General features: G+C 47.7%; 1 protein-coding gene across 1 annotated transcript in view; it reads left to right on the top strand.

Moving 5' to 3' along the window:
* Positions 1-15,033, top strand: part of LOC118215526 (PHD finger protein 21A-like) — a 59,471-nt gene that overhangs the window by 19,832 nt on the left and 24,606 nt on the right. The window contains exons 7-8 of the mRNA XM_035396417.1: positions 12,783-12,941; positions 13,798-14,052. Of these exons, the coding sequence (XP_035252308.1) occupies positions 12,783-12,941; positions 13,798-14,052 (414 nt within the window). The remainder of the gene's footprint in view (positions 1-12,782; positions 12,942-13,797; positions 14,053-15,033) is intronic.

The following is a 15,033-nucleotide window of genomic DNA, read 5'->3' as shown; positions in this document are numbered from 1 at the left end:
TCAATCACCATTTTATTTTGGCTGGTTATTTATTTGAGAATACAGCGATGTCCTCTGGAAATGTAGATCCTACGCTGCTTATGTGCTCACTTCCCGTTCATGAAGGCTTGCTAGCTTGCTAAAGTGAACCAAATATGTTAGCTAGCTCGCTCGCTTGATAATGAGGATTAATAAACATAGTGGTCGTATAAACACATTTAATTAAAAACTTTCACTAAATATACATACCTTTATTGCGGCAGTCGAATCTGTGCAGACAGGTCTTGCAGTGGAGAATGATGGATGAGGCACGAGTAACAAACGTCTTATTAGAGAAGTAGCGCGTCAGCTGCTGCAGTTCACACTTGTATTAGAGCTCCCTCTACTGGATAATTGTAGTAAATAGCAATTACAACGTTCGAACTGACAAGTACAGATAAATAATCATTGTTTTTTTGTTTATTATACTTATTAAAATATCGGGACACATCGGCGGCATAACTGCCGATCACAATGTCGTCAAAAAAGTTATTGTATGTCTGTGATGAGTAGCTGTGGTGAGTTATTGTATGTCTGTGATAAGTAGATGTGATGAGTTATTGTTGGTCTGTGGTGGTTGCTAGGTTTCTGTCGTTCAGCTTGGAGAAGTGTGTGAGGCAGGTTGCAATGGGAGGAGAGTTTAAATGAAAGGCCTTTCAGCATGTTTAAACAGCGCCAGCACAGGGCAGCCTTCAGGCAGAGAAGCCCCAGCCAGGCACATTCTCCCTGGGGCAGCTGGCTAGTGCACATGGGGAATTTCTGTTAAAGTTAATGCAAACAGAGGCATCTGTCTATAAAACTGGTCCTTCTCATTGTTGGGTTTTAAAGAATGAATGCTTCCGTTAAATCTGCTGTACAACTGTGTGGCATACACGTACACACACGCGCGCGTGCGCACACACACACAATTAAAAGGATGCACCTATGCAAGCTACCTTGCTATCTACCTAAGTCTATCCATCCATCCATCCATCCATTATCTGTATCCGCTTATCCTGGGCAGGGTTGCGGGGGGTGCTGGAGCCTATCCCAGCGTGCAGTGGGCTAGTGGCAGGAGTACACCCTGGACAGGCTGCCAATCTATCGCAGGGCTACCTACCTAAGTAACTTTGGGTCCTCAGAACCCTGCATGGTGACAGCTGTCGCCGGCGGTGATACGATGCGTGCTTGGCGCGTGTGTGAAACTGGAGGCAGGAGTTCAGACAGCCGTATGGGAGAGAGAATGGGAGCGTGAGTCCTGGATCCACGGAGGCTGCGGAGATGCGGCTACACGTGGGTCTTTAAGACAGGTTCACTTTTTTAAAAATACATTGCATCGATTCGATGAAACGGCTTTCTCCCCCGCTATTAGATAACGTACACGCAACCCATGAATGTTTGAAGAGATTCATTGTGGGAATTGATCCGCGCAGCCTAGCTTTATTGGATTCTCTGCATTAAAATATGAAATGCCTAAAACCGGCGTTGTGTAGCATCCTTAGATGGCATGTTTTCCGTGATGCCAGTAATGTCTGTATTTTCCTGGCTGTCATTGGTCTGGATGCTCGCTAACCGCGGTGTGGCTCGATGAATGGCCGGGCCTGTTCCTTCCAGGCAAGCTCATTGCGCCATGTCGACTTGCGTTTGCTGATTATCATCTTTTATGTTACAGATGTAGCCACATGCTGCATGAATTGGAATTGGTTGGATTTTGGATTTGATTGGAAAATTAGATTTGAAAAGGTTGTTAAGATTTTATCCTTCATTCTGGATCTCAGCTATAGGACAGACGTGGAAAGCCTGTTGACACGTGAGAGCTGGGTTCTGAACATGTTTTGTTTGGTCCCCCCCATAATGTACGGGTAACTGCACGTGTACCTGTGTGTGTGTTAGTGTGCGAGAGTGTGTGTGAGAGAGTGTGTGTGAGAAAGCGTGTGTGTGCGAGTGTGTGTGTGTGAAAGAGTGCGTGTGAATGTGTGTGTGAGAGCTTGTGTGTGTGAGAAAGTGTGTGTGTGTGAGTGTGTGAGCGTGTGTGTGAAAGAGTGCGTGTGAATGTGTGTGTGATTGTGTGTGAGAGAGCTTGTGTGTGAATTTGTGCGTGAGAGAGATTTTCACAGAATGCTGGCCAGGCTGTTTATGACTGAGGGAATGTACTTTTTTAACGAGGGACTGGCTGCCCTCTAGGGGTCAGTGAGAGAGCTGCAGGCATTGCTGAATTTCCGGGCCATGCCTTGCACTTCAAACTTTTTTCTCTTCTAACATGCACCTGGTATCACGAGAAAGGCATCCTGCAGACTTGAAAACGATCATTTAGGTGTAACACTGTTTAAGAGATAGCCTATGTTGTTTTGCATTGAATATTTTCATAAAAGGGTTCTTATAAATCTGTTAGTTCTTACATGTAGCATGTAGCTGAATTTCTGCAGCCTGTTTGAATTCAGAAGAGAATGATGTTTTGTCACGTGCAGAAACTCCCCTGGGAGGGACAGAATGGTTGGACTCAGGGAGATGCGCTGACTCCAGTTTCCGCCGGTGTTTTATTCGTCCAAGAGGGAGAGGATCTGAAAAAGAAGCAAACTACGAGAAATCTCCACTGGTCACTCTCACCCTCCTGGCAAAAAATGATACACTGAAATAACAGCAAAATAAATCGGAACAATACGCAGGCGTTTCAGCTTTAATTTCAGAGTATTTCCGTCCATATTGGGTGATCCGTGTAGGAATTACAGCCCCTATGGGTGTATTGTTAGTTGTTTTACTCATAATAAACTTTTTTTTTGGAAAATTTGACTTATAAAGCATCAGTTTTGGGCTTGTTTAAAGTCTACCCCTCTCTCTGTCTATGTCTCGTTTTTTTCTCTCTCTCTCTTTCTCTGTTCCAATTCTGGTCTCAGACACCTAAAAGAAGCACGCATTTAATACTAGGGCCGCTATGTAACGGTCCCAGTGCGTATGCCCAGTTCACCGGTAGGCGTGGACTCAGACTGCCCTAGTTTTCTTTTCCAGACTGACCCCTGCAGCATCTATATAGTGTCATTCTTTATATTGTATGAACTCTTTAAGACTACCTCTAATGGTTCTCTTTTTATTGAGTCTGGACCACGTCTAATGCTTCCCATTGTGTTTTGAGTACAAACCACCGATATTGGTTCCCATTGTGTTTTGAATACAGACCACTTCTTACGGTTCCGATTCTGTTTTCAGTACAGACCACCTCTGATGCTTATCTTTGTGTTCTCACTACAGACCAGCTATAATGCTTCCCCTTGTGTCTCTTAGTACAGACCACCTCTAATGCTTCTCTTTGTGTTCTGAGTACAGACCACCTCTAATGCTTCTCTTTGGGTTCTGAATACAGACTACCTCTAATGCTTCTCTTTGTGTTCTGAGTACAGACTACCTCTAATGCGTCCCTTTGTGTTCAGTACAGACTACCTCTAATATCTCCCTTTCTGTTCTCAATACAAACCACCTCTAATGCTGAACTTTGTGTTTTGAGTACAGACACCTCTAATGCTTGTCTTTGTGTTTTGAGTACAAACATCTCTAATGCTTATCTTTGTGTTTTGAGTACAGACCACCTCTAATGCTTATCTTTGTGTTTTGAGTACAGACTTCTCTAATGCTTATCTTTGTGTTTTGAGTACAGACCACCTCTAATGCTTATCTTTGTGTTTTGAGTATAGATCACTAGTTTGTTTTCTTACCACAGACCACCTCTCACTTTGAAAATAACTTCTGCAGTCACCATCAATGTTTTCGGAGCAAGGCCAGTAGAAATATCGAAACTTAATTAAACCTTCCCCACTGTCTAATAGCACAGTTAAAACAGCATTGTGCTCTATATTGAAAAAAAAAAGAAACTTTCCAGCAAGGCTACCCAAAACAGAAGCAGTTGGTTTATCTTTGTTGGGTCATGATGGCTGGCTTTGAAATTTGCACTCAGTTCAGTCGCACAAGTGCCTATTATCTTTGTGAATTCTTCAATTCTTTTTTTTTTTTGTACAAAATATAGGCCTAATTCTGACAGCAGCATTCATAATAACAGCTTAAAAATGGTAATGAATTTTTCAGTTTAACCTCACGCTAAGTTGAAATGGTCTTCAGGCACTCACCCCTCCCATTCAGGTTTGCGATCAATATATGATCAAAGTGGTCTCTGTGATTACTAATGAATTTGTTGTGGGGCAGAAAGAACCTCTCTCAATCCCTTAGATTAAGCATTCAAAAGAAGCCCTAGGTTCCAGAAATATTACTCTGTATAGAGTATCTTGCACACTGGCGGGCAAGGGAACACACACAGTGTGTTAGGCTGTCTGTAGGGCCTGTGTGTTAGGCTGTCCTGTAGGGCCTGTGTGTTAGGCTGTCCCATAGGGCCTGTGTGTTAGGCTGTCCCGTAGGGCCTCTGTGTTAGGCTGTCTGTAGGGTCTGTGTGTTAGGCTGTCCTGTAGGGTCTGTGTGTTAGGCTGTCCCATAGGGCCTGTGTGTTAGGCTGTCCCGTAGGGCCTCTGTGTTAGGCTGTCTGTAGGGTCTGTGTGTTAGGCTGTCCTGTAGGGTCTGTGTGTTAGGCTGTCCTGTAGGGCCTGTGTGTTAGGCTGTCCTGTAGGGCCTGTGTGTTAGGCTGTCTGTAGGGCCTGTGTGTTAGGCTGTCCTGTAGGGCCTGTGTGTTAGGCTGTCCCGTAGGGCCTGTGTGTCAGGCTGTCCTGTAGGGCCTGTGTGTTAGGCTGTCCTGTAGGGCCTGTGTGTTAGGCTGTCCTGTAGGGCCTGTGTGTTAGGCTGTCCCATAGGGCCATGTGTGTTAGGCTGTCCCATAGGGCCATGTGTGTTAGGCTGTCCTGTAGGGCCTGTGTGTTAGGCTGTCCTGTAGGGCCTGTGTGTTAGGCTGTCTCGTAGGGTGTGTTAGGCTGTCCTGTAGGGCCTGTGTGTTAGGCTGTCCTGTAGGGCCATGTGTGTTAGGCTGTCCCGTAGGGCCTGTGTGTTAGGCTGTCCTGTAGGGCCTGTGTGTTAGGCTGTCCTGTAGGGCCTGTGTGTTAGGCTGTCCTGTAGGGTCTGTGTGTTAGGCTGTCCCGTAGGGCCTGTGTGTTAGGGTGTCCTGTAGGGCCTGTGTGTTAGGCTGTCCTGTAGGGTCTGTGTGTTAGGCTGTCCCGTAGGGCCTGTGTGTTAGGGTGTCCTGTAGGGCCTGTGTGTTAGGGTGTCCTGTAGGGCCTGTGTGTTAGGCTGTCCTGTAGGGCCTGTGTGTTAGGCTGTCCTGTAGGGCCATGTGTGTTAGGCTGTCCCGTAGGGCCTGTGTGTTAGGCTGACCTGTAGGGCCTGTGTGTTAGGCTGTCCTGTAGGGCCTGTGTGTTAGGCTGTCCCGTAGGGCCTGTGTGTTAGGCTGTCCTGTAGGGCCTGTGTGTTAAGCTGTCCCGTAGGGCCTGTGTGTTAGGCTGTCCTGTAGGGCCTGTGTGTTAGGCTGTCCCGTAGGGCTTGTGTGTTAGGCTGTCTGTAGGGCCTGTGTGTTAAGCTGTCCCGTAGGGCCTGTGTGTTAGGCTGTCCTGTAGGGCCTGTGTGTTAGGCTGTTCCGTAGGGCCATATGTGTTAGGCTGTCTGTAGGGCCTGTGTGTTAGGCTGTCCTGTAGGGCCTGTGTGTTAAGCTGTCCCGTAGGGCCTGTGTGTTAGGCTGTCCTGTAGGGTCTGTGTGTTAGGCTGTCCCGTAGGGCCTGTGTGTTAGGGTGTCCTGTAGGGCCTGTGTGTTAGGCTGTCCTGTAGGGTCTGTGTGTTAGGCTGTCCCGTAGGGCCTGTGTGTTAGGGTGTCCTGTAGGGCCTGTGTGTTAGGGTGTCCTGTAGGGCCTGTGTGTTAGGCTGTCCTGTAGGGCCTGTGTGTTAGGCTGTCCCGTAGGGCCATGTGTGTTAGGCTGTCCCGTAGGGCCTGTGTGTTAGGCTGACCTGTAGGGCCTGTGTGTTAGGCTGTCCTGTAGGGCCTGTGTGTTGGGCTGTCCTGTAGGGCCTGTGTGTTAAGCTGTCCCGTAGGGCCTGTGTGTTAGGCTGTCCCGTAGGGCCTGTGTGTTAGGCTGACCTGTAGGGCCTGTGTGTTAGGCTGTCCTGTAGGGCCTGTGTGTTGGGCTGTCCTGTAGGGCCTGTGTGTTAAGCTGTCCCGTAGGGCCTGTGTGTTAGGCTGTCCTGTAGGGCCTGTGTGTTAGGCTGTCCTGTAGGGCCATGTGTGTTAGGCTGTCCCGTAGGGCCTGTGTGTTAGGCTGTCCTGTAGGGCCTGTGTGTTAGGCTGTCCTGTAGGGCCTGTGTGTTAGGCTGTCCTGTAGGGTCTGTGTGTTAGGCTGTCCCGTAGGGCCTGTGTGTTAGGGTGTCCTGTAGGGCCTGTGTGTTAGGCTGTCCTGTAGGGTCTGTGTGTTAGGCTGTCCCGTAGGGCCTGTGTGTTAGGGTGTCCTGTAGGGCCTGTGTGTTAGGGTGTCCTGTAGGGCCTGTGTGTTAGGCTGTCCTGTAGGGCCTGTGTGTTAGGCTGTCCTGTAGGGCCATGTGTGTTAGGCTGTCCCGTAGGGCCTGTGTGTTAGGCTGACCTGTAGGGCCTGTGTGTTAGGCTGTCCTGTAGGGCCTGTGTGTTAGGCTGTCCCGTAGGGCCTGTGTGTTAGGCTGTCCTGTAGGGCCTGTGTGTTAGGCTGTCCCGTAGGGCCTGTGTGTTAGGCTGTCCTGTAGGGCCTGTGTGTTAGGCTGTCCCGTAGGGCTTGTGTGTTAGGCTGTCTGTAGGGCCTGTGTGTTAAGCTGTCCCGTAGGGCCTGTGTGTTAGGCTGTCCTGTAGGGCCTGTGTGTTAGGCTGTTCCGTAGGGCCATATGTGTTAGGCTGTCTGTAGGGCCTGTGTGTTAGGCTGTCCTGTAGGGCCTGTGTGTTAAGCTGTCCCGTAGGGCCTGTGTGTTAGGCTGTCCTGTAGGGTCTGTGTGTTAGGCTGTCCCGTAGGGCCTGTGTGTTAGGGTGTCCTGTAGGGCCTGTGTGTTAGGCTGTCCTGTAGGGTCTGTGTGTTAGGCTGTCCCGTAGGGCCTGTGTGTTAGGGTGTCCTGTAGGGCCTGTGTGTTAGGGTGTCCTGTAGGGCCTGTGTGTTAGGCTGTCCTGTAGGGCCTGTGTGTTAGGCTGTCCCGTAGGGCCATGTGTGTTAGGCTGTCCCGTAGGGCCTGTGTGTTAGGCTGACCTGTAGGGCCTGTGTGTTAGGCTGTCCTGTAGGGCCTGTGTGTTGGGCTGTCCTGTAGGGCCTGTGTGTTAAGCTGTCCCGTAGGGCCTGTGTGTTAGGCTGTCCCGTAGGGCCTGTGTGTTAGGCTGACCTGTAGGGCCTGTGTGTTAGGCTGTCCTGTAGGGCCTGTGTGTTGGGCTGTCCTGTAGGGCCTGTGTGTTAAGCTGTCCCGTAGGGCCTGTGTGTTAGGCTGTCCCGTAGGGGAATCTCCCCAGCAAAGCCGGGATGCCCCTCATCTCCTCTCTGCCATTATTTGGGTTGGCTCTCCTGTGGATGTGATTAGGCTGGGAGGGTAGACCTGGAGAAGGATTTTACCGGCATTAAACCTACGCTCCATTTGCAGCAGTGCTCCCCAGCTAAATGCCTGCCTTACTGTCACTGCATCTCTCCATCTGTCTCTCACTCTCACTCTCTTTCTCTCTCGCTCTCTCTCAAACTCCATCTCTCCCTCTCTCTCTTGCTCTCTCTCCATCTATCTCTCGTATTTTTTTTTTCTCTTGCTCTCTCTCCATCTCTCTCTTTGTAGATTTTTGTGTTTGTTCTTTTCTTCAGTGGTTCCTAAGAGGTGTGGCATGTGATTTTTTATATATTTTTCTTATTTATTTATTTTTGTTCTGTGCACTTAGAGCTACAAAAGGAAAGCATCCTAAGGCCAGACAGAGGATTGTGTTGTGGACTCATGTAATGTCCCGTCTCATGTTCAATCTGAGGACACTTTCCCATTTCTCTATGGCCATCTCACTGTTCCTCTGGAATAATTTTCACTTCAATTTCAAATGTTATATTGGTATGATAATAAACATAAATTGAACCAAACAATTGCTATATCTAACTAGTAACAGCAACAACTAACAGCTCTCTCCGTGAATCTGTTTTTCCCTGTTCTGGCTTGTTGTCTCTGCACACACATAGCTGATTGAGCGCATCCCTCTGTGCTCAGCTGGAATATGAGATTTTCATTTGATTTCCCTCCATTTCTATGACATCTTGTCCACACTTGTAGAAACAGAACAATGTGTGATAAATGGAATCCTGCCATGGCTAGATGGCTCTTGCTGAAGGAATCAATTGTAGTCCTATCACAGTGGGGAGAGTAATTGTCTTTCTCTTTCTCCCTCTCAAATTCAAATTCAAAGCTTTATTGGCATGACTCGAGATACATGAGTTAAAGTGAAGCGTACATATAGAAGTAGAGAAATACATTAGAACATGAACATGAATTGAAACAAACAATAGCTTTATCTAATTGTAGTATCTGTAACTCTCTCTCTCTCTCTCTCTCTCTCACACACACACACACACACACACACACACACACACACACAGAGTCCACATACTTTGATAATATATTAATACTCAGTCACTGCCAGGGATATTTGACCTGCTATGTTAAAAGGTCTCTGTAGGGCAGGGGTATATGACCTGCTATGTTAAAAGGTCCCTGTAGGGCAGGGGTATATGACCTGCTATGTTAAAAGGTCTCTGTAGGGCAGGGGTATATGACCTGCTATGTTAAAAGGTCCCTGTAGGGCAGGGGTATATGACCTGCTATGTTAAAAGGTCCCTGTAGGGCAGGGGTATATGACCTGCTATGTTAAAAGGTCTCTGTAGGGCAGGGGTATATGACCTGCTATGTTAAAAGGTCTCTGTAGGGCAGGGGTATATGACCTGCTATGTTAAAAGGTCCCTGTAGGGCAGGGGTATATGACCTGCTATGTTAAAAGGTCCCTGTAGGGCAGGGGTATATGACCTGCTATGTTAAAAGGTCTGTGTAGGGCAGGGGTATATGACCTGCTATGTTAAAAGGTCCCTGTAGGGCACGGGCATATGACCTGCTGTGTTAAAAGGTCCCTGTAGGGCAGGGGTATATGACCTGCTATGTTAAAAGGTCTGTGTAGGGCAGGGGTATATGACCTGCTATGTTAAAAGGTCTCTGTAGGGCAGGGGTATATGACCTGCTGTGTTAAAATGCCCCTGTAGGGCAGGGGTATATGACCTGCTGTGTTAAAAGGTCTCTGTAGGGCAGGGGTATATGACCTGCTATGTTAAAAGGTCTGTGTAGGGCAGGGGTATATGACCTGCTATGTTAAAAGGTCTCTGTAGGGCAGGGGTATATGACCTGCTATGTTAAAAGGTCTCTGTAGGGCAGGGGTATATGACCTGCTATGTTAAAAGGTCTCTGTAGGGCAGGGGTATATGACCTGCTATGTTAAAAGGTCTGTGTAGGGCAGGGGTATATGACCTGCTATGTTAAAAGGACAAGAACGTTGAGACCCAGGAAGGTGTGTAAGAGAGGTCTCACTTCCAGGCATGCAGTCTGAGACTCTGCGAGACCCAGCAGTGCTGTTTCCGGACGGTACGGGGGAGAGCGTGTTCAGATCCGTCTGGGTCCAGGACAGGATTTAGCGGTACGCAGAAGCTCAGCGCCGCTCCTTTCCCGTGTTAGGCCGTACCTGGAGACTTCTCCAGCAGGCCCCGCTGTAGTCCTGGTGGGAAAGCTAGGCGGAGGGGCCCCGCCTGTGCCCTTCGGGGGGGGGGGGGGAGTGTGTGGCTGCCGGTGCGCTGGAGCCGGCAGGCTGGGGTTGCTCTGCTGTGGAAGTGTGCTCCTGTGGTCCTGCTTCCTGTGCCTCAGCCTGACAGCGTTTCCGTAGTGTTGGAGCGGCTTCGGCGTTGGAAGAGCTTGGTCCCCCGAGTCTCTCTCGACGGAACGGGTGCGCAGCACTGCAGCCACTGGGAGTTCAGTGATTGCCGCTCTGTTCACTGAGGGGTTATTTGACCGAATCAGTGAAAATAATGACCTTGTGTTACCGATGGAGTAATTTGTAATTCCCACTTGAAAATGATGCAACAGTGAGTTTCAAAACAGTTGATTTGTAGTGAAACACATGATTATGTTGTGATTTACAGCAATGCATAATTTAGACATTTTGGATAGATTTGGAGACACTGGGTACACTGCTTACTTTTTTTATTCATAGATCTTTAGTATTTCTGCGTATCCACCCTTAGATTTGACGCACTTGTGGTCAAGGAGTTTTTGATCCAGGACATATATAGTTTAACCTGCTGTATAGTTGCAATCTCTCAGTATTTAATTGCAAACTAAACAAGAGCAAATTTCATTTTTTATTTTTTTGCCTAGACAGTTGCATTTGTGGCACTTTATTTCTTCCTAAATTATCAGAATCAGAATCTGGTTTATTGGCCAAACATGCTTTTTACACATACAGGAATTTGACTCCGGTTCACAGTAACTCACACCGTACTTGCATTTAACAGTGTCAGCAACAACACTGACAAACAAAAGCAAGAGTCGGTTTTACCTACAGTAAACAGTAGTGCTATCATGCACAGCAGTAAAGCGTGTTGTGCATATGCATTTAATAAGTATGTAATAAATACAAGGAGTGTATGAATAAATTATTGCACAATGAACATGGCTGTGGGTGTGTACGACTATTTTTGATTGGCAGGTATTGTACTGAGGACATGCAGTGGCAGGTCACATGGCTGGGTTAATTGTTCATGAGAGTGATGGTGTGTGGGAAGAAGCTGTTCCTGTGTCTGTTGGTTCTCGTGTGCAGTGCTCCGTAGCGCCCCCCGGAGGGGAGGAGCTCAAAGATGTGGTGGCCAGGGTGCAAGGGGTCGGCAATGACCTTCCCCGCCCGCTTCCTGGCTCTGGTGGTGTAGAGATCCTGGAGTGAGTGCAGGTTTAGTCCAATAATCCTTTCTGCAGACCTGATGGTGCGCTGCAGCCGGTGTGTGTCCTGTTTTGTGGCAGTGCCAAACCACACTGTTATGGTGGTGGAGAGGACAGACTCAATCACAGCTGCGTAAAACTGCACCAACAGTTCCTGAGGCAGGTTGAAGTTCCTCAGCTGGCGCAGGAAGCACATCCTCTGCTGGGCCTTTTTTGTGATGGAGACGATGTTGGTCTCCCACTTCAGGTCCTGGGGGATTGTAGTTCCCAGGAACTTGAAGGTCTCCACGGCTGCCATTATGAATATAAACTATGAATTAATTATGAATATAAACTAATCTAAGTCTGTCTGCGCAGTCTGTGTCCACAGTCCGCGTGTGCAGTCAGTGCAGTCTGTATTTGCAGTCAGTGCAGTCTGTGTGCAGTCAGTGCAATCTGTATGTGCAGTCAGTGCACTCAGTGTGTGCAGTCTGTGCAGTCAGTGTGTGCAGTCAGTGCACTCAGTGTGTGCAGTCTGTGCAGTCAGTGTGTGCAGTCAGTGCACTCAGTGTGTGCAGTCTGTGCAGTCAGTGTTCTTCTAGTTGTTTAATTTTGTTTTAAGCCTGGCTAATCTGCTTGTGTATTATTGTAACAGATTGCTTGGTGTTTATACCACTTCTTTCTGAAAGTGTAAAAAAAAAAAAGAAACATCCCTCAATACAGAAAAAAAGTCTTGTTTTTGTTGGATAAAGAGGACCCACAAATGTTTAACCGGAACTGCTCGTGCTGTATCGTTTCTTTTCAGCAACAAGCAAGTTGATTTTTTAAAGCTACTATAGGAACCAATTTAATTTCTAAATGTAAGCTGTGCGTTTTTTAAGGGGTGATTGAATGCTGCCCTCTCTATACTGGGAAGCCCGTTAGTGTTGCTGCATTCGATACTGGTGCTGGTGGAACTGCTCTGTCGCTCCCAACGGCAGTTTGCGCGACTGAGGAAGCCTGAACAGATTGTCCAAAACACTTGTCGTGTCTTCAGCAGAGATCCACACGGTTTAGCCCTGGCAGACAGCATTGTGCACGCTCTGTCAAATGCATGGACCTGAGAAATACTCAAATACTCAGTCAGATAATAATAGACTACTCAAATAGACACCCAGGGTGGCAGTGTGGTATAATGGGTAAGGAACTGGTCGTGTAACACCTGAAGGTCACAGGTTCAATTCCTGGGTGGGACACACAAGGTACTTAACCTGCATTGCTTCAGTATATATCCAGCTGTATACATAGATTCAATGTAAATGCTATGTAAAAATGCTGCTGCTTCGCGGCTGAGCTGCTGTTGCTCCTAGACATTTCCACATCACAGTAACAGCACGTGCAGCTGACCGGGGCAGCTCTAGCATGGCAGAAATTTCAGGAACCAACTTGTTGGAAAGGTGGCAAACTATGACAGCGACCTCTGACCTCTTCAGTACGACCCATTCTACTGCCAATGTTGGTCTATGGAGATTGCATGGCTTTATGCTTGACTTTATAAACCCATTAGCAATTGGTGTGGCTGTAGTAGCCAAAACCACTAATTCATGGTATGCCGTATCCACATGCTTTTGGCTATGTAGTGTGTGACTGTGTGTCCTACAGAAGACTGAACACAAGCTCATGGCCTGTGTGACTGTGTGTGTCTAACTGAACAAGCTTATGGCCTATGTGACTGTGTGTGTCTAACTGAACACAAGCTTATGGCCTGTGTGACAGTTTGTGTGTCTAACTGAACACAAGCTTATGGCCTGTGTGACTGTGTGTGTCTAACTGAACACAAGCTTATGGCCTGTGTGACTGTGTGTGTCTAACTGAACACAAGCTTATGGCCTGTGTGACGGTTTGTCCTACAGAAGAAGGTGGTGGAGCAGCTGAGGAAGGATCTGCTGTTGAAGCAGGAGCAGCTGGACCTCCGGCCCCCTGTGCCGGCTGTGCAGCCGCTACAGCCGGACGGAAAGGTGTCTGCGCAGATCCCGCTCGCTCACCTGCCACAGAGCCTGATCACTCAGCAGGTAGGGCCGAGCCTGCAGTCAGTTTAGTCTGCGCGCAGTCTGTATGCGCAGTCAGTGCAGTCTGTGTGCGCCATCTATAGGTGTAATCAGTGAAGTCAGTGCTGTCTGTATGCGCAGTCAGTGTGTGCAGTCAGTACAGTCTGTGTGCGCAGTCAGTGTGTGCAGTCTGCAGAGTCAGTGTGCACAGTCTGTGTGCGCAGTCAGTGCAGTCTGTGCGCAGTCAGTGTATGCAGTCAGTGCAGTCTGCAGAGTCTGTGTGCGCAGTCAGTGTGTGCAGTCATTGCAGTCTGTGTGCGCAGTCAGTGTGTGCAGTCAGTGCAGTCTGCAGAGTCAGTGTGCGCAGTCTGTGTGCGCAGTCAGTGCAGTCTGTGTGCGCAGTCAGTGTGTGCAGTCAGTGCAGTCTGTGTGAACGTATGAAAACCCAATGAGGAGATCAGGCTGCTCAGTGACACATTTTTGTTGTTTTGGCTCTGTAGTCCAGCAGTCCCACGAGTGTATTATTACATTTATTACTCATAATAAACTTTTTGTATTACAAAACTTCATCAAGCATCAGTTTTGTGGCTTGTTTACAGTTAGCCCAGCCTGCAATCTATTTCTCTCTCTCTCTCTCTCTCTCTCTCTCTCTCTCTCTCTCTCTCTCTCTCTCTCTCTCTCTCTCTCTCTCTCTCTCTCTCTCTCTCTCTCTCTCTCTCTCTCTCTCTCTCTCTCTCTCTCTCTCTCTCTCTCTCTGTCTCTGTCTCTGTCTCTGTCTCTGTCTCTGTCTCTGTCTCTGTCTGTGTCTCACACATGCTCTCTCTGTCCCTCTGTTTCAAACGCTCTCTCTCTCTCTCTCTCTCTCTCTCTCTCTGTACAGAAGACAGTGACTGTCACCTCAGTACTCACCACTAAGACTCTACCTCTGTTGCTAAAAGCTGCCACGCCTGCCATACCTGCCTCTGTGGTGACGCAGCGACCCACCGTCGCCATGGTCACCACTATCAGCAGCATGGCCAAGCCCACTATCATGAACACTGACTCACAGAATGCCCCACTCAACCTTCAGACATCCGGCAAGCTGGCCAATCAGGGAGCAGAAGCTGTGCGAGTAGTCTCTAGGAATGCCGTCATGGTGAGTACTGCCTGAAATACTTTAGCTTGCATATATTGCTGATATTACAGATTGGCTCATGTCATTTAGTGAAAAGTCACTTAAATGGCATCCTTTGGAAACTTATTTTTGTGCGTACAGTGTATCCCATTGTACACTATATATGTACATTTTCAGTGAAGAATCAGTTATCAAGACTAAATTGAGTTTTTTTAATTCTGAAAAGGTAAATAAAGGACTTGTATTTTGATGCCTAAGTGTAGTAGCATATTGGATGTTGTAGGGTACTGTAATTAGCTCAGTGTGTTAGCAGGTAGAGTACTGTAATTAGCTCTGTGTTAGCAGGTAGGGTACTGTAATTAGCTCAGTGTTAGCAGGTAGGGTACTGTAATTAGCTCAGTGTGTTAGCAGGTAGGGTACTGTAATTAGCTCAGTGTGTTAGCAGGTAGGATACTGTAATTAGCTCAGTGTGTTAGCAGGTAGGGTACTGTAATTAGCTCAGTGTGTTAGCAGGTAGAATACTGTAATTAGCTCAGTGTGTTAGCAGGTAGAGTACTGTAATTAGCTCAGTGTATTAGCAGGTAGGGTACTGTATTTAGCTCAGTGTATTAGCAGGTAGGGTACTGTAATTAGCTCAGTGTGTTAGCAGGTAGGGTACTGTAATTAGCTCAGTGTGTTAGCAGGTAGGGTACTGTAATTAGCTCAGTGTGTTAGCAGGTAGGGTGCTGTAATTAGCTCAGTGTGTTAGCAGGTAGGGTACTGTAATTAGCTCAGTGTGTTAGCAGGTAGGGTACTGTAATTAGCTCAGTGTGTTAGCAGGTAGGGTACTGTAATTAGCTCAGTGTGTTAGCAGGTAGGGTACTGTAATTAGCTCAGTGTGTTAGCAGGTAGGGTACTGTAATTAGCTCAGTGTGTTAGCAGGTAGGGTACTGTAATTAGCTCAGTGTGTTAGCAGGTAGGGTACTGTAGTTTGCTCTGTATGTTAGCAGGTAGGATACAGAA

The sequence above is a fragment of the Anguilla anguilla genome, chromosome 16 (genome assembly GCF_013347855.1).
Source record: "Anguilla anguilla isolate fAngAng1 chromosome 16, fAngAng1.pri, whole genome shotgun sequence".
NCBI lineage: Eukaryota > Metazoa > Chordata > Actinopteri > Anguilliformes > Anguillidae > Anguilla > Anguilla anguilla.
The sequence above is the reverse complement of the archived record's forward strand: the minus strand, read 5'-3'. Positions and strand labels throughout refer to the sequence as shown.